General features: G+C 44.5%; 1 protein-coding gene across 2 annotated transcripts in view; it reads left to right on the top strand.

Annotated features, from left to right (window-relative positions):
• The window catches only part of ITGA9 (integrin subunit alpha 9), a 519,026-nt gene that overhangs the window by 460,508 nt on the left and 31,260 nt on the right, over positions 1 to 27,258 (top strand). For both annotated transcript variants that reach the window (XM_056520347.1, XM_056520346.1), the window contains one exon: positions 2,715 to 2,816. In XM_056520347.1, the coding sequence (XP_056376322.1) occupies positions 2,715 to 2,816 (102 nt within the window). The remainder of the gene's footprint in view (positions 1 to 2,714; positions 2,817 to 27,258) is intronic.

Raw genomic sequence — 27,258 nt, 5'->3', positions numbered from 1 at the left:
CCACAGTGCTCTCTGCTGACACCTCTGTCCATGTCAGGAACTGTCCAGAGTAGAAGCAAATCCCCATAGCAAAACTCTCCTACTCTGGACAGTTCCTGACACGGACAGAGGTGTCAATAAGAATGTTGAGGGGGAGTAAACTAAAATTTAACTTTTAATGAATATGCTGTTAAGAAACACATATATAGTGCAAGATATAGTATATCGAGTAAGGAGACTGATTGTGCTCCGTGAACAATTAGCACACAGAAATAACTCACAGTTAAAAGGTATAGAGTATAACTGTCTTAGTTACGCCTAAATATAGCGGTCCAACTGACCAAATACAATAAACAGAGTGGATTCAGACGTAAATTACTGTACAACACCCAACGCGTTTCGGCCCACCTATAGCGGTGGCCTCCTCAGGGGCTAAGTACACCTATGCACAGCAATCAAAGGATAGAGGTAACCTAATGTAATATAGGTAAACTTGGTTATCCTGTGAAAAAAAGGAAAGAACATTCGATGGTTCGTGATCGATGTGCTATCTGTTTCACCATGTGCGCGCCCGCAGTGGCTGTGCGATCCTGACAGAGGTATCAGCAGAGAGCACTGTGGTCAGACAAAAAAGAACAACTCAACTTCCTCTGTAGCATTTTTTTATAGAAGTAATTTACAAATCTGTTTGTTTTCTTCATATCACCTGGCTTCAGAAAGTTAGTTTTCCACCGGAGTACCCCTTTAACAAACATGCAGTTGAGATATCTCCAATGTTTATAGCATAAATCCCCATAGAAGGCTATATATCTCATGATGTTCTCATGTTGCCTGTGTAACATTATGTAGACTAATATGGTAAATCTCCATAGAAGGCTATATATCTCATGATGTTCTCATGTTGCCTGTGTAACATTATGTAGACTAATATGGTAAATCTCCATAGAAGGCTATATATCTCATGATGTTCTCATGTTGCCTGTGTAACATTATGTAGACTAATATGGTATATCTCCATAGAAGGCTATATATCTCATGATGTTCTCATGTTGCCTGTGTAACATTATGTAGACTAATATGGTAAATCTCCATAGAAGGCTATATATCTCATGATGTTCTCATGTTGCCTGTGTAACATTATGTAGACTAATATGGTAAATCTCCATAGAAGGCTATATATCTCATGATGTTCTCATGTTGCCTGTGTAACATTATGTAGACTAATATGGTATATCTCCATAGAAGGCTATATATCTCATGATGTTCTCATGTTGCCTGTGTAACATTATGTAGACTAATCTGGTAAATCTCCATAGAAGGCTATATATCTCAAGATGTTCTCATGTTGCCTGTGTAACATTATGTAGACTAATATGGTATATCTCCATAGAAGGCTATATATCTCATGATGTTCTCATGTGGCCTGTGTAACATTATGTAGACTAATATGGTATATCTCCATAGAAGGCTATATATCTCATGATGTTCTCATGTTTCCTGTGTAACATTATGTAGACTAATATGGTAAATCCCCATAGAAGGCTATATATCTCATGATGTTCTCATGTTTCCTGTGTAACATTATGTAGACTAATATGGTAAATATCCATAGAAGGCTATATATCTCATGATGTTCTCATGTTTCCTGTGTAACATTATGTAGACTAATCTGGTAAATCTCCATAGAAGGCTATATATCTCATGATGTTCTCATGTTTCCTGTGTAACATTATGTAGACTAATCTGGTAAATCTCCATAGAAGGCTATATATCTCATGATGTTCTCATGTGGCCTGTGTAACATTATGTAGATTAATATGGTAAATCTCCATAGAAGGCTATATATATCTCATGATGTTCTCATGTTGCCTGTGTAACATTATGTAGACTAATGGTAAATCTCCATAGAAGGCTATATATCTCATGATGTTCTCATGTTGCCTGTGTAACATTATGTAGACTAATATGGTAAATCTCCATAGAAGGCTATATATCTCATGATGTTCTCATGTTGCCTGTGTAACATTATGTAGACTAATATGGTAAATCTCCATAGAAGGCTATATATCTCATGATGTTCTCATGTTGCCTGTGTAACATTATGTAGACTAATATGGTAAATCTCCATAGAAGGCTATATATCTCATTACGTTCTCATGTTTCCTGTGTAACATTATGTAGACTAATATGGTAAGTCTCCATAGAAGGCTATATATCTCATGATGTTCTCATGTGGCCTGTGTAACATTATGTAGACTAATATGGTAAATCTCCATAGGCTATATATCTCATGATGTTCTCATGTTTCCTGTGTAACATTATGTAGACTAATCTGGTAAATCTCCATAGAAGGCTATATATCTCATGATGTTCTCATGTTTCCTGTGTAACATTATGTAGACTAATCTGGTAAATCTCCATAGAAGGCTATATATCTCATGATGTTCTCATGTTGCCTGTAACATTATGTAGACTAATCTGGTAAATCTCCATAGAAGGCTATATATCTCATGATGTTCTCATGTTTCCTGTGTAACATTATGTAGACTAATCTGGTAAATCTCCATAGAAGGCTATATATCTCATGACGTTCTCATGTTGCCTGTGTAACATTATGTAGACTAATCTGGTAAATCTCCATAGAAGGCTATATATCTCATGATGTTCTCATGTTTCCTGTGTAACATTATGTAGACTAATATGATTCTTTCATTATAATATGTTATGCTCCACAGGACAGTTCTTCAGTAATTCAGTTTGTGACCCTGGCTCATTTATCAGTAGATCTAAAATTACGGGCGGTAGAAGTACCACATGGGAACTCGCAGGATGCAACCGTAAGTAGAATTAATTTGTTCCTTTGTTCATACTTATTTATATGTGTGTTACCTCCAAGTTATTTTTTTACCTCAAAACTGTACTATAACATTTTGATATTATGCCTAATTTATATTGTTTTCATTTTACTCTGTGTAAGGCTTAAAATGTTGTATTGTTCTGCCTCAGATAACATAGAAAAATGTGGTGGTTTGCGGTCAGATAAAACATGGTTTACATACTTCGTGATATACTATGAGCATTCTAACTATTCTTTGTGTTGGCTGTATACATGAGATCCTACACATTGCTCTTGTATTGAGTTTCTATATACTGTGCAGGGGGCCTACAGAAAGTCTCATAACTTCTTTCTTCAAGGGGAAAGATGAGATTTGTTGTATTTTGTGTCACGATGCCGGCTGGCAGGAGGTGGATCCTCTGTGCCAGAGAGGGATTGGCGTGGACCGTGCTAGTGGACCAGTTCTAAGTCACTACTGGTGTTCACCAGAGCCCGCCGCAAAGCGGGATGGTCTTGCTGCGGCGGTAGTGACCAGGTCGTATCCACTAGCAACGGCTCAACCTCTCTGACTGCTGAAGATAGGCGCGGTACAAGGGAGTAGACAGAAGCAAGGTCGGACGTAGCAGAAGGTCGGGGCAGGCAGCAAGGATCGTAGTCAGGTGCAACGGCAGGAGGTCTGGAACACAGGCTAGGGACACACAAGGAAACGCTTTCACTGGCACAATGGCAACAAGATCCGGCGAGGGAGTGCAGGGGAAGTGAGGTATACATAGGGAGTGCACAGGTGAACACACTAATTAGAACCACTTGCGCCAATCAGCGGCGCAGTGGCCCTTTAAATCGCAGAGACCCGGCGCGCGCGCGCCCTAGGGAGCGGGGCCGCGCGCGCCGGGACAGGACCGACGGAGAGCGAGTCAGGTACGGGAGCCGGGGTGCGCATCGCGAGCGGGCGCCACCCGCATCGCGAATCGCATCCCGGCTGGAGGCGGTATCGCAGCGCACCGGGTCAGTGGATCTGACCGGAGCGCTGCAGTAGCGAGAGTGTAGCGAGCGCTCCGGGGAGGAGCGGGGACCCGGAGCGCTCGGCGTAACAGTACCCCCCCCCCTTGGGTCTCCCCCTCTTCTTAGAGCCTGAGAACCTGAGGAGCAGACTTTTGTCTAGGATATTGTCCTCAGGTTCCCAGGATCTCTCTTCAGGACCACAACCCTCCCAATCGACCAAAAAAAAGGTTTTCCCTCTGACCTTCTTGGAGGCCAGTATCTCCTTTACGGAGAAGATGTCCGAGGAGCCGGAAACAGGAGTGGGAGAAACAAGTTTGGGAGAGAAACGGTTGATGATGAGTGGTTTAAGAAGAGAAACGTGAAAGGCATTAGGAATACGAAGAGAAGGAGGAAGAAGAAGTTTGTAAGAGACAGGATTAATCTGGCACAAAATTTTGAAAGGACCAAGATAGCGTGGTCCCAATTTGTAGCTAGGAACACGGAAGCGGACATATTTAGCGGAGAGCCATACCTTGTCTCCTGGAGAAAAAATGGGGGGAGCTCTTCTTTTCTTATCAGCAAACTTCTTCATGCGTGATGAAGCCTGTAAGAGAGAATTTTGGGTCTCTTTCCATATGGTGGAAAGATCACGAGATATTTCATCCACAGCGGGCAAACCAGAGGGCAAGGGAGTAGGGAGGGGGGGGGGGGGAAGAGGGTGACGGCCGTACACCACGAAAAATGGGGATTTGGAAGAAGATTCAGAGACTCTGAAGTTATACGAGAATTCGGCCCATGGTAGAAGATCTGCCCAGTCATCCTGGCGGGAGGAAACAAAATGCCGTAAATAATCACCCAGGACCTGGTTAATTCTTTCTACTTGCCCATTGGATTGAGGATGATAGGCAGAAGAAAAGTTTAATTTAATCTTGAGTTGTTTACAGAGAGCCCTCCAGAATTTTGACACGAATTGGACGCCTCTATCCGAGACGATCTGCGTGGGCAACCCGTGAAGACGAAAAATGTGTACAAAAAATTGTTTTGCCAACTGAGGCGCTGAAGGAAGACCAGGAAGAGGGATGAAATGTGCCATCTTGGAGAATCGATCAACGACCACCCAAACAACAGTGTTGCCACGGGATGGGGGTAAGTCTGTAATAAAGTCCATACCAATCAGAGACCAAGGCTGTTCGGGGACAGGCAGAGGATGAAGAAGACCAGCGGGCTTCTGGCGAGGAGTCTTATCCCGGGCACAGACAGTGCAGGCCCGCACAAAATCAACAACATCCGTCTCCAGAGTCGGCCACCAATAGAAACGAGAGATGAGTTGCACGGATTTCTTGATGCCCGCATGACCTGCGAGATGGGAGGAGTGACCCCATTTGAGGATTCCGAGGCGTTGGCGTGGAGAGACGAAGGTCTTCCCTGGAGGAGTTTGCCTGATGGAGGCTGGAGAAGTGGAGATCAGGCAGTCAGGAGGAATGATGTGTTGCGGAGAGAGCTCTACTTCCGAGGCATCCGAGGAACGAGAGAGAGCATCGGCCCTAATGTTCTTATCGGCAGGCCGAAAGTGAATTTCAAAATTAAATCGGGCAAAGAACAGAGACCACCTGGCCTGGCGAGGATTCAGCCGTTGGGCAGACTGGAGATAGGAGAGGTTCTTGTGATCGGTGTAAATAATAACTGGAAATCTTGATCCCCCCAGCAGATGCCTCCATTCCTCAAGTGCTAATTTAATGGCTAGTAGCTCTCGATCCCCGATGGAGTAGTTCCTCTCCGCCGGAGAGAAGGTCCTAGAAAAAAAACCACAAGTAACAGCATGCCCGGAAGAATTTTTTTGTAGAAGGACCACTCCAGCTCCTACTGAGGAGGCATCAACCTCCAATAGGAAGGGTTTAGATGGGTCAGGTCTGGAGAGCACGGGAGCCGAAGAAAAGGCAGACTTGAGCTGTTTAAAGGCGTCTTCCGCTTGAGGAGGCCATGACTTAGGATTGGCATTCTTTTTGGTTAAAGCCACGATAGGAGCCACAATGGTGGAAAAATGTGGAATAAATTGTCTGTAATAATTGGCGAACCCCAAAAAACGTTGGATAGCACGGAGTCCGGAGGGGCGTGGCCAATCTAAGACGGCAGAGAGTTTGTCTGGATCCATTTGTAGTCCCTGGTCAGAGACCAAGTATCCTAGGAAAGGAAGAGATTGACATTCAAACAGACATTTCTCCATTTTGGCATAAAGTTGATTGTCACGAAGTCTCTGAAGAACCATGCGGACATGCTGGCGGTGTTCTTCTAGGTTGGCAGAAAAAATCAGGATATCGTCCAGATACACAACAACACAGGAATATAAGAGATCACGAAAAATTTCATTAACAAAGTCTTGGAAGACGGCAGGGGCGTTGCACAGGCCAAAGGGCATGACCAGATACTCAAAGTGTCCATCTCTAGTGTTAAATGCCGTTTTCCATTCATCCCCCTCTCTGATGCGGATGAGATTATAAGCACCTCTTAAGTCCAGTTTGGTAAAGATGTGGGCACCTTGGAGGCGATCAAAGAGTTCAGAGATGAGAGGTAGATGGTAGCGGTTCTTTACCGTGATTTTATTAAGACCGCGGTAGTCAATGCAAGGACGTAGGGAGCCATCTTTTTTGGACACAAAGAAAAATCCGGCTCCGGCAGGAGAGGAGGATTTGCGGATAAAGCCCTTTTTTAAATTTTCCTGGATGTACTCAGACATAGCAAGAGTCTCTGGGGCGGAGAGAGGATAAATTCTGCCCCGGGGTGGAGTAGTGCCCGGGAGGAGGTCAATAGGACAGTCATAAGGCCTGTGAGGAGGTAGAGTCTCAGCTTGTTTTTTGCAAAATACATCCGCAAAGTCCATATAGGCCTTAGGGAGACCGGTTACAGGGGGAACCACAGGGTCACGGCAAGGAGTACTGGGAACCGGTTTAAGGCAGTCCTTGAAACAAGAGGTACCCCAACTCTTGATCTCCCCAGTGGACCAATCCAGGGTTGGGGAATGGTGTTGAAGCCAGGGTAGTCCAAGGAGAATTTCGGAAGTGCAATTGGGGAGGACCAAAAACTCAATTTTTTCGTGATGAGGTCCGATGCACATTAGGAGGGGCTCCGTGCGGAAACGTATGGTACAGTCCAATCTTTCATTGTTAACACAATTGATGTAGAGGGGTCTGGCGAGACTGGTCACCGGGATGTTGAACCTGTTGATGAGAGAGGCCAAAATAAAATTTCCTGCAGATCCGGAATCCAAGAAGGCCATAGTAGAGAAGGAGAAGGTAGAGGCAGATATCCGCACAGGCACAGTAAGACGTGGAGAAGCAGAGTTGACATCAAGGACTGTCTCACCTTTGTGCGGAGTCAGCGTACGTCTTTCCAGGCGGGGAGGACGGATAGGACAATCCTTCAGGAAGTGTTCGGTACCGGCACAGTACAGGCAGAGATTCTCCATGCGGCGTCGTGTCCTCTCTTGAGGTGTCAGGCGAGACCGGTCGACCTGCATAGCCTCCACGGCGGGAGGCACAGGAACGGATTGCAGGGGACCAGAGGAGAGAGGAGCCGGGGAGAAAAAACGCCTCGTGCGAACAAAGTCCATATCCTGGCAGAGCTCCTGACGCCTTTCGGAAAAACGCATGTCAATGCGAGTGGCTAGATGAATGAGTTCATGTAGGTTAGCAGGGATTTCTCGTGCGGCCAGAACATCTTTAATGTTGCTGGATAGGCCTTTTTTAAAGGTCGCGCAGAGGGCCTCATTATTCCAGGATAGTTCTGAAGCAAGAGTACGGAATTGTACGGCGTACTCGCCAACGGAAGAATTACCCTGGACCAGGTTCAACAGGGCAGTCTCAGCAGAAGAGGCTCGGGCAGGTTCCTCAAAGACACTTCGAATTTCCGAGAAGAAGGAGTGTACAGAGGCAGTGACGGGGTCATTGCGGTCCCAGAGCGGTGTGGCCCATGACAGAGCTTTTCCAGACAGAAGGCTGACTACGAAAGCCACCTTAGACCTTTCAGTAGGAAACTGGTCCGACATCATCTCCAAGTGCAGGGAACATTGAGAAAGAAAGCCACGGCAAAATTTAGAGTCCCCATCAAATTTATCCGGCAAGGATAGTCGTAGGCCTGAAGCGGCCACTCGCTGCGGAGGAGGTGCAGGAGCTGGCGGAGGAGATGATTGCTGAAGCTGTGGTAGTAGCTGCTGTAGCATCACGGTCAGTTGAGACAGCTGGTGGCCTTGTTGTGCTATCTGTTGTGACTGCTGGGCGACCACCGTGGTGAGGTCGGCGACAACTGGCAGAGGAACTTCAGCGGGATCCATGGCCGGATCTACTGTCACGATGCCGGCTGGCAGGAGGTGGATCCTCTGTGCCAGAGAGGGATTGGCGTGGACCGTGCTAGTGGACCGGTTCTAAGTCACTACTGGTGTTCACCAGAGCCCGCCGCAAAGCGGGATGGTCTTGCTGCGGCGGTAGTGACCAGGTCGTATCCACTAGCAACGGCTCAACCTCTCTGACTGCTGAAGATAGGCGCGGTACAAGGGAGTAGACAGAAGCAAGGTCGGACGTAGCAGAAGGTCGGAGCAGGCAGCAAGGATCGTAGTCAGGGGCAACGGCAGGAGGTCTGGAACACAGGCTAGGGACACACAAGGAAACGCTTTCACTGGCACAATGGCAACAAGATCCGGCGAGGGAGTGCAGGGGAAGTGAGGTATACATAGGGAGTGCACAGGTGAACACACTAATTAGAACCACTTGCGCCAATCAGCGGCGCAGTGGCCCTTTAAATCGCAGAGACCCGGCGCGCGCGCGCCCTAGGGAGCGGGGCCGCGCGCGCCGGGACAGGACCGACGGAGAGCGAGTCAGGTACGGGAGCCGGGGTGCGCATCGCGAGCGGGCGCCACCCGCATCGCGAATCGCATCCCGGCTGGAGGCGGTATCGCAGCGCACCGGGTCAGTGGATCTGACCGGAGCGCTGCAGTAGCGAGAGTGTAGCGAGCGCTCCGGGGAGGAGCGGGGACCCGGAGCGCTCGGCGTAACATTTTGTATGTACAGAACTTTGTTTCCTATAAATTTAAAGAGCACAGTGTATGGAAATTGCTCCCCTCCCCCTCCATATTTATGGCACTAAAGGGTTATCCTGAAATTATAATGTATTATCTATCCAAAGGCCAGGTGATACTTATCTGATCAGTGGGAGTCTAACCATTGTCTCCCCCACCAATGACGAGAACTTGGGTTCCAGGTGCTTCCATGTGAATGAAGTAGCAGTCAAGCGGGCACTTGGCCACTTAATTCAGGTGTTATGGAACTGGTAAAGATAGCCAAGTGCTGTATTCAGCCATCGGTCCTATAAAGACTGAATAGAGCAGCTATTTATATTCCCTATTGCTGCTCTATTTACACTGGGTGAGAAAGGGCACCAGTTCTTGAGATTGGTGGGAATCTTGCCAATCAGATACTTGTGGATAGGTAATAAGTGGTAATCTTGGGGTATGGCCTTTGAAGGGAACGTATCACCTGCAGGTTTTTTTTTTTTTTTTACTGATTAGTGCAGATACTAAAACATGTTCTTTAAAGAAAAATTGTGAGCTTGCTCCCCCACACTAACCAGCGGTACTGGCTGATGCTTACTGTGCCTGGATCCGTTCTGCCGATATCTTTGTTTTTCCCTATATGCTTATGAAGTGCTAACTGGCACAGGCGGTGTAACTGGCACTCGGACATCAATGCTGCCGGCTGCAGCACCGCCTACCTCATCAATATTCCTATCCTTTGGATAGAGGTTAAATTGTTGTACATGAGACTTCTCCTTTAATATTGGGCAGCCATCTTTCCTAACCTGTTTTTAACAGAATTTAGAAATTTACAGTAGTCCCTAACGATGTAGACAACCATAGTGTAGAGCTGACCGTATGCATTTGTGTTCTGTGCAGAGGTATTTCCATGGTGTGTGTGTGTGTGTCTGAGCTCTGAACATTAGCTATTGGGAATAATCTGTTACCTGTACTCTGCTGTTACCTTTCACTGTAATCTAGTCTGTGATAAGAAGGAAACTGCTGGAAAATGATCTGTACAGAAATGGAATGTCAGCTTATCATTAAGCCTAGTGGTCGGAATGAAAACTGCAAGATTTTAGGATTGTTTCATAATAAAAATGACATTGGTCCCCCGACATACGATGGCCCCCACATATGATCCTTTCAACATACAATGGCCTCTCAGAGCCCATCGTATATTGAAGGCAGCATCAACATACATTGCTTCTTTGTGTCAGTTCCATCGCAAAAACGGCTATCCAGCAGTGCTGACTGCTTCAGCAGCTGCTGGATAGCCAGGGCCGTCCGGCGGGCACAACAGAAGGCTGGGCCCGTGTAGGAGTGGGAGTAACATTCACTCACCTGACTGGGATGACATCTGTATGACAGGTGACAGCGCTGCTGGATATTATACGGCTATTACAGTGCAGCCGACACCTGTCACATGAAGCTCTTCTGTATACAGATGTTACACGCCCGGTGTCCTGGAGAAGATGGTGGTAGCGGGAAGGGTAAGGGGGGCACAGCCCGGGAAAGGGGTGAAGTCCGGAGAGTCACAGGAGTCAGGGGTGACGGCAAAGCGGGGGATGCTGGGAGGAGGAGTGATCCCAGAAGCGAGGTGTCTATGTGAGGGTTTCCCATTGGTTGTTTCTGTTTCCATAGTTCCCTTAGAGAAAGGGAACATGTCCCCACTCTAGTCTATCATGGCAGTACTTTTCATGTTGCTGGAAACAAAAACTTCACCTAGGCTTTTCCAGTGTGCCTCCAGCAGTTGCAAAACTACAACTTCCAGCATGTTCAGACAGTCAATGGCTGTACAGGCATGCTGGGAGTTGTAGTTATGCAACAGCTGGAGGCACACTGGTTTGTTAAACACTCCCCATAAACTCAACGTACAATGGTCGTCCTGGAACCAATTACCAGTTTTCCATAGAGATATGTACTCAACATACGATGGTTTCAACATAAAATGGTCCTTCTGGAAACAATTAATATTGTATGTTGAGGGACCACTGTGTAAAATTGAAAAGGAGATAAAACATTACCAGACATTCTTATACAGTATGTTTAACATAAAAACTTGATTAAGGCTGGGTGCACACTACGTTTTTCCACTACGGTTCCCGCATATGTTTTCTATCAAAAACCGTATGGGGAAAAACGGATGGAACAGTATGGGAAAAAGTAAACCGTATGCGTTTTTAAACAGTATACTGTTTTTAAAAGTGCATACAGTTCTGTCAGTTTTTATAGAAAAAAAAAACATACGTTTTTGAAAATTTTGTCCATTTTTAATGGGAGGGGTCTTGGGTGGGGACTTTAGGATTCATATGCGCATGTGCAAAGTAAAAAACGTATACGTTTTTCCCGTATGGAACCGTATACATGTGCGTTTCCCATTGACGTCCATGTTAAAAAAACGTATGCGGTTGCAGTACGGTTTTTAAACCGGAGACAAAATCGTGGTCAACCACGGTTTTGACTCCGGTTTAAAAACCGTACTGCAACCGCACCCGTTTTTTTTTAACATGGACGTCAATGGGAAACGCACATGTATACGGTTCCATACGTGAAAAACGTATACGTTTTTTTACTTTGCACATGCGCATTTGAATCCTAAAGTCCCCACCCAAGACCCCTCCCATTAAAAATGGACAAAATGTTCAAAAACATATGTTTTTTTTTCTATAAAAACTGACAGAACTGTATGCACTTTTAAAAACAGTATACTGTTTAAAAACGCATACGGTTTACTTTTTCCCATTCTGTTCCATCCGTTTTTTTACCATACGGTTTTCTTTAGAAAAACGGATTGAAAACAGTATGGCAAAAACGTGATGTGAACCCAGCCTTAGTTAATAGGTCATTTTCTAATGACATATTCCCTTTAAATGCTAGATAAAGTATCTTTAACACATTTTCCATAGTAAAATAGATAATAGCAAAAGAAAAGAAAAAAAAGTAACAGCAACAATAATGCAAATTTACTGAATTAGTGCAAATCACAGTAAAAACACAGCAATTTTTGAAAACCACAGTGTAATGCCGCTGGTTGAAAACCACTGGCGTACTTTGTGTCCTATTTCTTACTTACATCATGCAGCCTGATCTGTACCATGTCCTGTTTCTGCCATGGCTGCAGTTTCTCCTCTGTCCTCCAGAGGCTGCACGCAAGTACTGGCTGAGACTTATAGGGCCAGTGTGCACTCCCTAATAGATTCCCAGCCAATTCCTTCCAGGCACCACCTATAAAAGAGCACTCCTCCCTTCCTGTGGTGAGCAACATTGTAGTTTACTGCAGTGAAAGTTGCTGTCGTCTGCTGTGTTCCTGTCTGTTGTGTTCCAGTTTGCTGCACCTGAGCTTCCCTGCTGTGTTCCTGTCTGTTGTGTTCCAGTGTTTCAGTGTTCCAGTTTGCTGCACCTGAGCTTCCCTGCTGTGTTGTTACACCACCTGCCTGCTAAAGTCACCTAATTCAGCTCTGCTGCATTTGATGCCGCCTTCTGAAGAGGCTGCAAGCTGTCTGCATCTTGTCTGGATCTCACAGGTCCTCACACAGTTGAAAGCTGGATTATACACTGTACTGAGGCACGGGAGCCAGCAGGGGAGATAGAACCCCCCCACTCCCCCTACCTTCAGAATTCCAGTCCCTTTCTTTATTGTCAGGACCAAAGAGCCCTAGATACCAGGGTTTGTTATCAAAATTTCAAAAGACAGAGACCCCTAGTGGCCATGTTTTAAACATTTCTTTCACATCTTTAGCAATAAAATTAAGTATAATAGGAAAATGCTTAGTTTTTAAGGAAGTATTAAATGGGAAAAAGTTGTTTCTATCGACAGTAACGCTTTAAAGACTTCATATCTTTAGAAAACGCCTCAATTGTCATAGGTCAATTAATTTTGCCTCATGGGAATATCTATTACACCTTTTGAATATGAAAACGCATACAAACTACACATGATGTGAACAGAACCAAACCCACCTATGAGTTTACTTGGCTGAACATAAGCACCAGCAGCCTGATTAAATGACCAGGTGCAGTGATCAAATGGTACACCCTTAACTAGAGGATTCATGAGAAATGACAGAATTGCAATTGAACCAGTATGATTGCAGGCCCTTGCCTGCCACTTCAGGTAGAACAGGTAAGCACAAGGCTAGGGAAAACCCTCTACATTCTCTAATTACAAATGATATTCTTGTAGTGGGCAAATGTACACTGCTCAAAAAAAATAAAGGGAACACTAAGATAACACATCCTAGATCTGAATGAATGAACTAATTGTATGAAATACTTTCGTCTTTACATAGTTGAATGTCCTGACAACAAAATCACACAAAAATGATCAATGGAAATCAAATTTATCACCCCATGGAGGTCTGGATATGGAGTCACACTCAAAATCAAAGTGGAAAACCTCACTACAGGCTGATCCAACTTTGATATAAGAAATGGGGTTACAAATTTTGAGGGTAATTTTCTCCTATTACCCCTTGTAAAAATGTAAAATTTGGGGAAAAACCAGCATTTTAGTGAAAAAAAATTTTTTCTTCATTTACACATCCAACTTTAACAAAAAGTCTCGAAATACCTGTGAGGTGTTAAGGCTCCCTGTACCCCTTGTTACATTCCTTGAGGGGTGCCGTTTCCAAAATAGTATGCCATGTGTTTTTTTTTTGCTGTTCTGGCACCATAGGGGCTTCCTAAATGTGACATGCCCCCCAAAAACCGTTTCAGAAAAACTCACTCTCCAAAATCCCATTGTCGCTCCCTCCCTTCTGAGCCCTCTACAGCGCCCCCCGAACACTTGATATACACATATGAGGTATTTTCTTACTCGAGAGAAATTTGGTTACGAATTTTGGGAGGATCTTTTTCCTTTACCTCTTGTAAAAATTCAAGAACATGCGAGTGTAAAAAATGAAGATTTTGAATTTTCTCCTTCAGCTGCTATTCCTGTGAAACACCTAAAGGGTTAACACACTTACTGAATGTCATTTTGAATACTTTGAGGGGTGCCGTTTTTATAATGGGGTCATTTGTGGGGTATTTCTAATATGAAGGTCCTTCAAATCCACTTCAAACCTGAACTGGTCCATGAAAAAATCTGATTTTGAAAATTTGGTGAAAAATTGGAAAATTGCTGCTGAACTTTGAAGCCCTCTGGTGTCTTCCAAAAGTAAAAACATGTCAATTTTATGATGCAAACATAAAGTAGACATATTTTATATGTGAATCAAAATATAATTTATTTAGAATGTCTATTTTCCTTACAAGCAGAGAGCTTCAAAGCTAGAAAAATGCTAAATTTTAAATTTTTTCATAAAATTTTGGAAATTTTCACTAAGAAATGATGCAAGTATCGACAACATTTTACCAATAACATAAAGTAGAATATGTCACGAAAAAACAATCTCTGAATCAGAATAATAGGTAAAAGCATCCCAGAGTTATTAATGCTTAAAGTGAAAGTGGTCAGATGTGCAAAAAACGCTCTGGTCCTACAGTGAAAACTGGCCTGGTCCTTAAGGGGTTAAAACAAGTCAAAATGAGGCTTAGTAGTGTGTATGGCCACCATGTGCCTTTAGGACCTCCCTACAATGCCTGGGCATGCTCCTGATGAAGTGGCGGATAGTCTCCTGAGGGATATCCCCCCAGACCTGGACGTGGCACAACGTGGCGTTGGTGGATGGAGGGAGACATGATGTCCCAGATGTGCTCAATCAGATTCAGGTCTGGGGAACGGGCAGGTCAGTCCATAGCATCAATGCCTTCCTCTTGCAGGAACTACTGACACATTCCAGCCACATGAGGTCTATCATCCTCTTGCATTAGGAGGAACCCAGGGCCAACCGCACCAGCATAGGGTCTCACAAGAGGTCTGAGGATCTCATCTCGGTACCTAATGGCAGTCAGGCTACCTCCGGCAAGCACATGGAGGGCTGCGCAGCCCCCCAAAGAAATGCCACCCCACACCATTACTGACCCACCGCCACACTGGTCATGCTGGAGGATGTTGCAGGCAGCAGAACATTCTCCACGTTGTCTCCAGACTCTGTCACGTCTGTCACATGTGCTCAGTGTTAATCTGCTTGAATCCGTGAAGAGCACAGGGCGCCAGTGGCCAATTTCCCAATCTTAATGTTCTTTGGCAAATTCCAAACGTCCTGCATGGTGTTGGGCTATAAGCACAACCCCCACCTGTGGACGTCGGGCCCTCATACCACCCTCATGGAGTCTGTTTCTGACCATTTGAGTGGACACATGCACTATTGCGGCCCGCTGGAGTTCATTTTGCAGAACTCTGGCAGTGCTCCTCCTGCTCCTCCTTGCAGAAAGGCAGAGGTAGCGGTCCTGCTGCTGGGTTGTTGCCCTCCTACGGCCTCCCCCACGTCTCCTGATGTACTGGCCGGTCTCCTCCAAGCTCTGGACACTACATTGACAGACTCAACAAACTTTCTTGCCACAGCTCGCATTGATGTGCTATCCTGGATGAGCTGCTCTACCTGAGCCACTTATGTGGGTTGTAGACTCTGTCTCATGCTACCACTAGAGTGAAAGCACCGCCAGCATTCAGAAGTGACCAAAATATCATCCAGGAAGCATAGGAACTGAGAAGTGGTCAGTGGTCACCACCTGCAGAACCACTCCTTTATTGGGGGTGTCTTGCTAATTTTCTATAATTTCCACCTGTTGTCTGTTCCATTTGCACAACAGCATGTGAAATTGATTGTTAATCAGTGTTGCTTCCTCAGTGGACAGTGTGATTTCACAGAAGTGTTATTGACTTGGAGTTACATTGTGATAAGTGTTCCCTTTATTTTTTGGAGCAGTGTATTAACATTTTACTCTCCAAACATGAGGCACCTTTATTTCGTAGACAGTTGTGCAAAACATAAAGTTGTCCATTATAATAGTACATGACATTAGATTTTAAGGAAATGCTTGTGAAGTAGTACAGTCTAAAACACTCAATATTAATGCAGATTATAGAATGCAACCACAAACTGGAATGTGGCTCTGGATTGCCTTTTTACTTGGCAAAGGATCTAGTAGTTGATCTGCTGTAATGGCTCCTCTCTACTTACCACCCCCATAGCAATGAGAAAGTAAAATATGTTTTTGTAAGAAAAGGTCAACAATATTATACGTTTTCCCCTGACATTGCTGTTTGGCATAGTCATCCTAAACTTTTGGCTCAGGTATACTGAACCAGTGTGCAAAACAGCTACTTTTCTGCAAATTGAGTTTTCTTTTCACTCACAAATCAAATCTGCAAAGCTTAGGAAACCTGCCGCTTGTTGTTTTGTCAAATGCAACAAGAGGATTATATTCTGGCTAAAGTTAGAAAATGAATACATTTCCGAGAATGTCCTGGTGATATTTACCATAACTGATGTTATTGTGTTCAGACTTACAATTGTTATCAGGTAAGATGCGGAACACTGGCCAGTGGAATACCGCTTTACTGCCCTGGACTATCAAGGATGTTATCACTAACTCTCAACACTGAGACCCTGACTGATCAAAACTTTTAACGTGTCTGTGTGATGTCAAAAGTTTTCTTTTAAATGACAGTAAGCACTTGTTTTTTCTTATTTTTCTGTTAGTAGTATTAAAGGGGTACTCCAGTCCTAATACATTATATCCCCTATCTTATGTCTCGCCATTGGGGACCCCCACAATCTGTCATTCTGCACCCACCTTTGTGAGCTTTCCGCAGCGCTGGAGGCTCCAAGTGTGAAGCGTGACGACCACCGGGCCAGAGTATCGTGATGTCACAACTCCGCCCCTGTGTGATGCTACACCCCGCCCCCTCAATGCAAGTCTATGCGAGGGGACGTGGCGGTCGACACGCCCCCTCCCATATCCCACAGACTTGCATTGAGGGGTGTGACGTCACACGGGGGCGGAGCCTTGATGTCACAATTCTCTGGCCCCATGGTCGTCACTCTTCACACTCGGAGCCCACAAAGGTGTGTGTGGAACTCACAAAGGTGTGTGTGGAATGACAGATTATGGGGGTTTCCAATGGCAATAATAAGATGTATTAGGGCCGGAGTACCCCTTTAACAGCTTCCCATCCTATGACATACCTGTACATCATGAGTCCGGTAAAAGAGTATGGCGCAACAATGACTGACATTAGACATTAGATCACAGCATTTAAACATTTAAATGACTGGCATGGGAGTGATTCCCATGCCAGTCATTTAACTGTTTAAATGCTGTGATCATTAGGGATCATCGCATTTAAACAGTTTTAGCGTGCATCATTGGTGTTCAGGAGGCTGATCGGTACTTGCTTAATGTAAACGCAGGGTGCGGACCGGTTGTCAGGGCAGTCCGAGGTCTTTATAGTGCCTCACTGGCTGCCATGACATACTGAATAGATCACAAGTATTCAACTACTTTTTTAGTTAACAAAGGAAAGAGATCCAGTGCTTGTGGGTTCAGTGGATAAAATCACAGGCTTTATTAAATCCTTTCAAAATAGAAGCTTACAGACATGTACAAATGAAGCATAGCTCAGCTTGAAGCGTTTCGTGGTGTCCCACTTTTTCAAAAGCACTTTTTTAGTTAAGGTACAGTGCGCCTATCCAGGTGAAGGTCCGAGCTAAAGCCTGGTTCACTGCTAGTGGCGATACAGCCATCACCTCCTTAGGTGAAGAAAAAAAGTTATAGCGGTCAGAACATTAAAAAAAAAATGTAAATTAAATAAAAAAGCTAAACAAAGAGTACACATCTTTGGTATTGTTGTAATCATACTGAATCCTCATACCATAGATCAAGGGTCTCAAACTCCCGGCCCACAGGCCATTTGCGGCCCAAAGTTTGTGGCCCGCGCCAGGTATGTAGTGAAGAAAACTGTGTCTTGAAGCAGTTCTGTGTCCTGAGCAGAGCAGAGACTGCACCCCCCTCCCATCAACCAATCACAGTGTCTCAGCACTCGGCGCAGTGACTCAGCACTTTCCTCAGCTATTCGGGACACAGAACGCTTCAAGACACAGTTTTCTTCACTACTCCGGAGATTCTCTGGTGTCTGGTATTGTGCCAAGGGACTGGCGCAAGGCGAATGTGGTACCAATCTTCAAAAAGGGCTCTAGGTCTTCCCCAGGAAACTATAGACAGGTAAGTTTAACGTGCATTGTGGGTAAATTGTTTGAAGGACTTATAAGGGATTACATACAGGAATACATAGGGGATAATTGTATTATAAGTGATAGCCAGCATGGGTTTACTAAGGATAGAAGTTGTCAAACCAATCTAATTTGCTTTTATGAAGAGGTGAGTAGAAGCCTTGACAGAGGAATGGCTGTGGATATAGTGTTTCTGGATTTTGCTAAAGCATTTGATACTGTCCCTCATAGACGTCTGACAGGTAAGTTAAGGTCTTTGGGTTTGGAAATTTTAGTTTGTAACTGGATTGAACACTGGCTCATGGATCGTACCCAGAGAGTGGTGGTCAATGATTCGTACTCTGATTGGTCCCCGGTTATTAGTGGTGTACCCCAAGGTTCTGTACTGGGCCCGCTGTTGTTTAATTTATTTATTAATGATATAGAGGATGGTATTAACAGCTCTGTTTCTATCTTTGCAGATGACACCAAGCTTTGTAGCACAGTACAGTCTATAGAGGATGTGCATAAGTTACAAGATGACTTGGATAGACTAAGTGTCTGGGCATCCACTTGGCAAATGAGGTTCAATGTGGATAAATGTAAAGTTATGCATCTGGGTACTAATAACCTGCATGCATCGTATGTCTTAGGGGGGATTAAACTGGCAGAGTCACTGGTAGAGAAAGATCTGGGTGTACTTGTAGATCACAGACTACAGAATAGCATGCAATGTCAGGCTGCTGCTTCCAAAGCCGGCAGGATATTGTCATGTATCAAAAGAGGCATGGACTCAAGGGACAGGGACATAATACTCCCCCTTTATAAATCATTGGTACAGCCTTACCTGGAATATGCTGTTCAGTTTTGGGCACCTGTCCATAAAAGGGACACTGCGGAGTTGGAAAGGGTGCAGAGACGCGCGACTAAACTAATATGGGGCATGGATCATCTTAGCTATGAGGAGCGATTAAAGGAGTTACAATTGTTTAGTCTTGAGAAGAGACGTTTAAGGGGGGATATGATAAACGTATATAAGTATATTAATGGCCCATACAAAAAATATGGAGAAAAACTGTTCCAGGTTAAACCCCCCCAAAGGACGAGGGGGCACTCCCTCCGTCTGGAGAAGAAAAAGTTTAGTCTCAAGGGGCGACACGCCTTCTTTACCATGAGAACTGTGAACTTATGGAACAGTCTACCTCAGGAACTGGTCACAGCAGGAACAATTAACAGCTTTAAAACAGGATTAGATACATTCCTGGAACAAAATAAGATTAATGCTTATGAAGAAATATAAAATCTCATCCCTTCCCCAATATCGCGCCACACCCCTACCCCTTAATTCCCTGGTTGAACTTGATGGACATATGTCTTTTTTCGACCGTACTAACTATGTAACTATGTAAGGTTGTCTATGTGTGTGTGTGTGTCTGTCTTTCTGCGTGTGTACATGTGTGTGTGTCTGTCTGTCTGCTTGTGTGTGTGTGTCTGTCTGTCTATGTGTGTGTGTGTGTCTGTCTGTCTATGTGTGTGTGTCTGTCTGTCTATGTGTGTGTGTGTGTCTGTCTGTCTGCTTGTGTGTCTGTCTGTCTATGTGTGTGTGCATGTGTATGTATGTCTGTCTATGTGTGTGTGTCTGTCTGTCTATGTGTGTGTGTGTCTGTCTGTCTATGTGTGTGTTTGTGTGTCTGTCTGTCTGCTTGTGTGTCTGTCTGTCTATGTGTGTGTGCATGTGTATGTCTGTCTGTCTATGTGTGTGTGTCTGTCTGTCTATGTGTGTGTGCATGTGTATGTGTCTGTCTATGTATGTGGGTGTCTGTCTGCGTGTGTGTGTGCATGTGTGTATGTGTGTGTGCATGTGTGGGTGTCTGTCTGTCTATGTGTGTGTGCATGTGTGTGTCTGTCTGTCTATGTGTGTGCGCATGTGTGTGTGTCTGTCTGTGTATGTGTGTGCATGTGTGGGTGTCTGTCTGTGTGTGTGTGTGAGAGTGGGGGGGGGGCGAAGGGGGTAATCGAAAATGCTACCTAATGTGGGGAACCTGCTACTACCTAATGTGGGAAACCTGCGTCTACCTAATGTGGGGAACCTGCTTCTACCTAATGTGGGGAACCTGCTTCTACCTAATTTGGGGAACCTGCTGCCTACCTAATGTTGGGAACCTGCTGCCTACCTAATGTTGGGAACCTGCTACTAACTAATGTGGGGAACCTGCTGCTACCTAATGTGGGGAACCTGCTGCCTACCTAATGTGGGGAACCCGCTGCCTACCTAATGTGGGGAACCTGCTGCCTACCTAATGTGGGGAACCTGCTTCTACCTAATGTGGGGAACCTGCTACTACCTAATGTGGGGAACCTGCTGCCTACCTAATGTTGGGAACCTGCTACTACCTAATGTGGGGAACCTGCTACTAACTAATGTGGGGAACCTGCTGCCTACCTAATCTGGGGAACCTGCTGCCTACCTAATGTGGGGAACCTGCTGCCTACCTAATGTGGGGAACCCCCAGAAGTAGCACCCCCATCATCTGTCAGCTCATGCTATTACCACACGGGGTAGGAGGAATGGGGGGGGGGTTGCTGGTGGATGATGGGGGTGCTACTGCTGGTGGAGGGTGTTGCTGGTGGATGATGAGGGGCGTATGATGAGGCGCATGCGGCCCAGCCTCACCCGGCTGCTACCTCCAGTGGCCCCCGGATAATTTGAGTTTGAGACCCCTGCCATAGATCATACCATAGAATTAAGGTTACATGCCAATTTTACCATGCTGTGGCTCAGAAAATTGGCCAAATGCACAAGAGCAATTAAAGTATCCCAACACAACTAAAATAACAAGTGGTTTCTCTAAATTCAACAATAAATGCCACTTTTAATGACTACTACAGAATTATTTAACCTCTTCCTGAAAAACATCTTTGGTACTGCTGTTAGGACCTGCTGCAAACATAATGTATAGCCGAACACCAGCTTCTGGCAGTGTTCCTGAGGTGTTGGTAGTGTTCTTGGATTTAGTGAAAAATTGGAAAATTCAGACCTCTAGGCACAGTTAGTACTTTGTGCGCGTATTACTGGGAATAATACGATTAGAGATGTGGCTGGTCTCAAAATATTTTATACTTTATTAAATAGTTTAAAATAGGACAGGGCACTTGCTACAGAGACAGTAGTTGGTATAATATATGTTAAAAGCAGTTTATCATATTATGGCATAAATAATAGTTTTAAAATAGTGGTTACCAGTCTTGACAAGGGTAATAAAATGCAATAAAAAATTATTAATAAAATAGCGGTGTGCAGGTTGGCATGGGTACTGCTGCTCACAACTCACCCGGCCTGATGGAAAATACCTGCAATCTTCTTTGAGAGTTTGTCCCGTCTGTGGTGAAGATGTCTTGGCAGATGTCTAGGTCTGTTAGACAGATGGCTCGGAGCTGCGTTTGGCCCTGGATAGGTGAGTTGCCGGCAGCGAGGATAAGGGATTGCGGGAGCGGGGATGGGCAGAACACTCTGCGGCCGCGTCCTCGTGCTGTGGCAGTTGCTCGGTGGATGGTGGTCTGCCAGGTAGGGGACTCCAGTGCTTGAAAATGAAGGTTAAGTCCTTGTCAAGGATAGGAATGGCAAATAAGATTGCTGGATAGTAGCCAATAGTACTCAGACGCGTTTTGGGGAGAACCATCTTTTTCAGTGGCAAAATTCAAATTTTTTGGCGTGAGGTGAAGGGATAACAAAACTTATTGAAAAAGAGCTAAATGGGGTGTCAAATGGTGGAAGAAGAAAGGCAATGCGCCTAACTCTTAGACCTCCCTATACAACAGACCCTGTTTGGCTGGATGGACAGGTCTCAGCCATTATGAGTGTTGTAGCCTTTCCTTACAGCAAACCTTGGCTCGGTGGATAAGCGTGGACTTTGTCTCCATCTTCCACCATAGCATTGGGGATAACTACATTTTCATTTCAATCGTCTCTGTTTGCATAGACCACTGTCTATATATGTCATAAAACATTATGTATTCATGTAAAAAGCTCCTAATCCGTGCGTATCAACATTCCCATACAGGCGGGGGTATGTGTAGAGCATTGCACCCTTGTCTGTAGCACAGACTATGGTGCAATGCTCTGCACATACCCCCGCCTGTATAGGAATGTACATACACACACTGCTATACACATGGGGGTATGTGCAGGCTGCAGAGCATTGCAGCCCAGTGTCTGTAGAAGACCCTAGGGTGCAATGCTCTGCAGTCTGCACATACACCCCCCCCCATGTGTATAGCATAGCAGTGTGTGTATGTACATTTATATACAGGTGGAGGTATATGCAGAGCATTTCACCCTAGTCTGTACTACAGACAAGGGTGCAATGCTCTGTACATACTGCCACCTGTATAGGATTGTACATACACAAACTGCTATACACATGGTGGGGGTGTGTGCAGACTGCAGAGCATTGCACCCTTGGATCTGTGGAAGTCACTAGGGTGCAATATTCTGCACATACCCCACCTGTATAGGTATGTTCCCGGCCCCTGCTGCATCCCCGGCTGGGTCTGTTAATGACTGTGGCTTTGCTATCCTTCCAGCCAGGGCCTCTGCACATGGGGCTACGTGCAGTGCAGAACATTGAAGGACTCATTATAATATGCCATTTCACAATATACAACTATAAAACAAAAATTAGATTTTCACCCGAAATTAAAGCTCAAAATAGCTGTCACTTGGGGTCGCCTGTCTTTAAGCCAGACAGACCAGTCTAGATTTTGCAGCATACTAAATACTGGCCGTAAAGCATACCGGTATCCAGTATTGGAGATCCCTATAAAGTGTATGCACGGGAACGCACTGCTTGTGAACGAGCACAGAGAGCACGCACACACAGGCAGTCAATCAGGCCCCCCCTTCTCTCCACTGCATCCTCACAAGCACCAAGGTTAGTTGCTAATTCAGCCCCTACAGAGCATTGAGAGGCCTTACCTCGCATCCTGTGGAGGACACATTCACAATTATGTCAGGAGGCTGCTGCGGGCGGGCGCGAGAACAATTCAAAATATGCGGGCATTCCGGAGGCTGATGCCTGCGGGTCCCGCGAGTGCCGCAAAATCCTGCAGCAGCCTCCACTGCATGAACTCCTGTGCCTCTCTCCTTTGTCTCCTTGGATTTTGTGGAACCGGCCCTGGAGGATAGTCGCTGCGTCCCTGGCCCCTGCTGCGTCCCCAGCCCCTGCTGCATCCCCGGCCCCTGCTGCACATGGGACTACGTGCACTGCAGATCATTGCACCCTAGTGACTTCCACAGATCCAAGGGTGCAATGCTCTGCAGTCTGCACACACACCCACCATGTGTATAGCAGTTTGTGTATGTACAATCCTATACAGGTGGCGGTATGTGCAGAGCATTGCACCCTTGTCTGTAGTACAGACTAGGGGGAAATGCTTTGCACATACCTCCACCTGTATTTAAATGTACATATACACACTGCTATGCTATACACATTGGGGGGGTGTATGTGCAGACTGCAGAGCATTGCACCCTAGGGTCTTCTACAGACACTGGGGTGCAATGCTCTGCAGTCTGCCCATACCCCCATGTGTATAGCAGTGTGTGCATGTACATTCCTATACAGGTGGGGGTATGTGCAGAGCATTGCACCATAGTCTGTGCTACAAACAAGGGTGCAATGCTCTGCACATACCCCCACCTGTATGGGAATGTTCATACACACACTGCTATACACATGGGGGGGGGGGGGGGGGGGGATATGTGCACCCCAGTGCGAGTCCGGCTCCCTTGAGGAAGTCAGCGTTGCCTGACGAAACGTCGGGGGGCGGATGGCTAGCATCACCTTTTAAATAAGCAGCCATACATGCCAGCAGTAATATATTAGTGAATGTCCACAGCTAAAAGCTTATTATTATAGAACTACTCAATAATCTACAGGACTCTCACAGTGACCTGACTGAGCATCGGCTGTGTTTTTAATGAGCACACACACAGTTTTTTGTCTCCATATCATATTTCTTTAAATGGTCGAAACAAAGCATTGGGAATTTTAACAAAATTAGGGTGGATTTCTAGTTTTAGGGTTAACCTCTTTTGGGGGGGGGGGCACCCCTAAAAGTTGTTGCTTAGATTAATGCCCTGGAATCCTCAGGGGTATTTGTTGTTTAATAATACATTCCTACCCACTCCCACTAAAATGTATCCAATAAAAAAAAACATTTGGCTGCAAAACCTCTTCCACACCATCCCCCAACTTTCCCAAGCTCCTGAATGTGCCAGGAGCTTGTAAAAGCTCAACTGTACATAAACTGCATGGCCACCCTTGCCTGGATTATTATATAATTTCTGATTTTTCCCAGTGCATAAAGTAATATAGCTATAAGCAGATATGCCATTCAGGAGCATGGAAAAGCTATGTCAGATATTCTCACCTAGCTTTTCTATGCTCCAGAATTGCATTTCTACTTATAGCTATATTACTTTATGACCAGGCAAATTTCAGAAAGCATGCAATAATCCCTAGAATTGCTGCCATATGGTTGCTGAACTAAGCAAATGTGCTATTCAGGAGCCTAGAAAAGCTGTGTGAGACCATCAGATCTTGTAAGGCCAGGTTCACAATGCGGAATCTCTATTCAGACTAAATCCGGTCGGAGACTCTGAGTGCATGCAGCACTGAGTGAATAAGTCTGCACTAGGACCACGGAGACATCTCTGTCCCCATAGCTTTACTAAGAAAAGATAAAACAGATGTAATGTAAAATGTATTCATAAAAATGCTGTACTTTTATCTAAAAAATCTAATTTTATAAAGATCTATTCTTATATTTATACATTTTATCCTGTTATGAACTTGCCATAATGGCTTAGGAATACTGCAGGCAAGCTACAAGCATCTTCCTCTGTGTAACATGTACAGCATGAAACCAGAGAGGAAAGGGTTACAGAGTAGAGTGCGGTGATTGGCTGACAGCTCAGGCTCGCTCCGACTGAGAGCAGATGAGTCATCACTGTGAGGGAGACAGACAGACACGCCCCCTTCAGCCTGCAAGATGGAAAAGTAACTGAACAGCAGATAAATGCTTATATCTCTGGATATATTGGTCCGAGACACATAAAGATTATATGCACATGATCAGCATTAGGTAGTGAGTAACATATATATATATATATATATATATATATTCTTTTTTTGCACTATGACAGGTACGCTTTAAGTTTTGTTATCCCTGTTAGCCAAAATGTTTGTATGTTTGTTCATCTGACTTTGGGCCCTATACATGATTGTACTTTCAGTACTTATGAGCTTCTGAAGTTAAGGTTGTTCTTTTCTATCTAAGTCCTCTCTGATGACACCTGTCTCGGTAAATGCCCAGTTTAGAAGCAAATCCCCATAGCAAACCTATTCTAAACTGGGTGTTTCCCGTGACAGGTGTCATCAGAGAGCACTTAGACAGAAAAGAACAACCTTAACTTCAGAAGCTCATAAGTACTGAAAGGATTAAGATTTTTTAATAGAAGTAATTTACAATTCTGTTTAACTTTCTGGAGCCAGTTGATATATATAAAAACATTTTTTTTCCTGGAATACCCCTTTAAGTATTGTGTTATTTTCTGCTTAATGGGTGGCTCCTCTATTCGCTTACATTTTTCTATATGACTACTACCTAGAACATGTGGACATTTGGTAATTTGGAGACCCCAATTCAAACCATCTCAGTGATTTTGTTTTAGGACTTCATCTTAAAACAAATATTTGTGGACTATACTTTGTATCATTGTCAGAGAAGCCATGATGCTTTCTTGTAGGATTTCCTGATACTTGGTTAGATATATTTTGTCCTCCACACGATACAGATTTCCAGGGCCAAAGGAAACCAAGCAGGCCCTGAGTGGTTAATTTTTCCTCCTACAGACGGTGTGTACAACGGACCGTATCGCTCACCCAGAGGGGCCTGATGAAGCTCAGCTGAGCGATACGGTTCGTTGCCCTAAGAACTTCCCCCCGCACACCACTGCCCTGTCCCGTTCTTCCTCACTGACATCCATGCTGTGAATTGTCCATTTAATATAAGTATTGGGATAGGTTCCAATGTATGTGTTAAACAGGCTCGTATACCCCACCCCCCACACTACCTGACGGAGCCCAAAAGTTTGTACTTTTTATTTTCATTTTTAATGGGACTCTATGTATGATAGATGCAAGTGAGCAGCATCAGTCATAGGTATATATATATCTGACACATCCTGCTTACAAATTTACACACACTGGATCCGCTACAGATTTTAGGCTGAAGATTCGCTATGGTGGATCCACAACTGTTGATATTAAAAGGAAAACCTTGTAATATCATGTATTTTGTCATGTATGTATGGCATGTCAAGTGATTGCCTTGTAAAATTATTGATCCGCAACGGACTATGTTTGTGTGATATAGTGCTGGGGCCATTGGGAAAGAAAGATACTTACCCACCCCCAGTCCCCTTACTGCAGTTTCCATTTGCTACTCATCCTTTTCTACCTGCTTCTACTTGCCCGCTCAGCCAATCACTGGCTGGAACAGGGACACTGCTGCAGTCCAGGTATTTAATGTATTTTATCTCAAGTGCACCTGATGCAACTAATGAAGCCCTTGATGATTGAGGCCATGTCTGATTCACAAATGTGTGCCCTATGAGGGATTCTATGTTGAAAGCTGGATAATTCTGAGGCTTCTGTTCAGCTATTTACCTTGTTTTTTCATTGTTTTTTTTTTTCATGGGCTAAAAGTTTGTACATTAAGCAAATGATCCTAATTTACAATGCGGGGTAGAATCATTTTGATTTTAACTGTGGATGTGGATATATTTGTTGTTTGGATTGAATATTTGGAAATATCACATATGGTAGATGTATGTATACTGTAGACTCCATTCAGTCTAGGATTTATAAGAATGTCCATAAAACTGTACAGAGCTTTCACTAAACCAAATTATATAGATGGAAATGTTTTAACACATTGAAAAGTGAAATTCAGTAGCCTACAGGAGCTATAAATGACATTATAGATGCTGGTGTACAGTGAATGTAATATGTTTTTTTCTGAAACTTTCATACCTTACACGGTAAAAAGTACAGTCCCAGTCAGTGTTCTATTAAGTGAGTTTACCTTCTTCATAGTTTTAACACATGCAGTAGAATGTCTAAAATGTATTTATTTATTAATGTTTTAAATCCTCAACACATGGAATGTAGTACAAAGAATCTACAAATAAACAGATAAGAGTGAGAACCACATTTTTATTTCCCTAACCACAT

Source organism: Hyla sarda, chromosome 5, assembly GCF_029499605.1.
Source record: "Hyla sarda isolate aHylSar1 chromosome 5, aHylSar1.hap1, whole genome shotgun sequence".
NCBI classification, from domain to species: domain Eukaryota; kingdom Metazoa; phylum Chordata; class Amphibia; order Anura; family Hylidae; genus Hyla; species Hyla sarda.
This window is presented reverse-complemented; position numbering and strand designations above follow the sequence as displayed.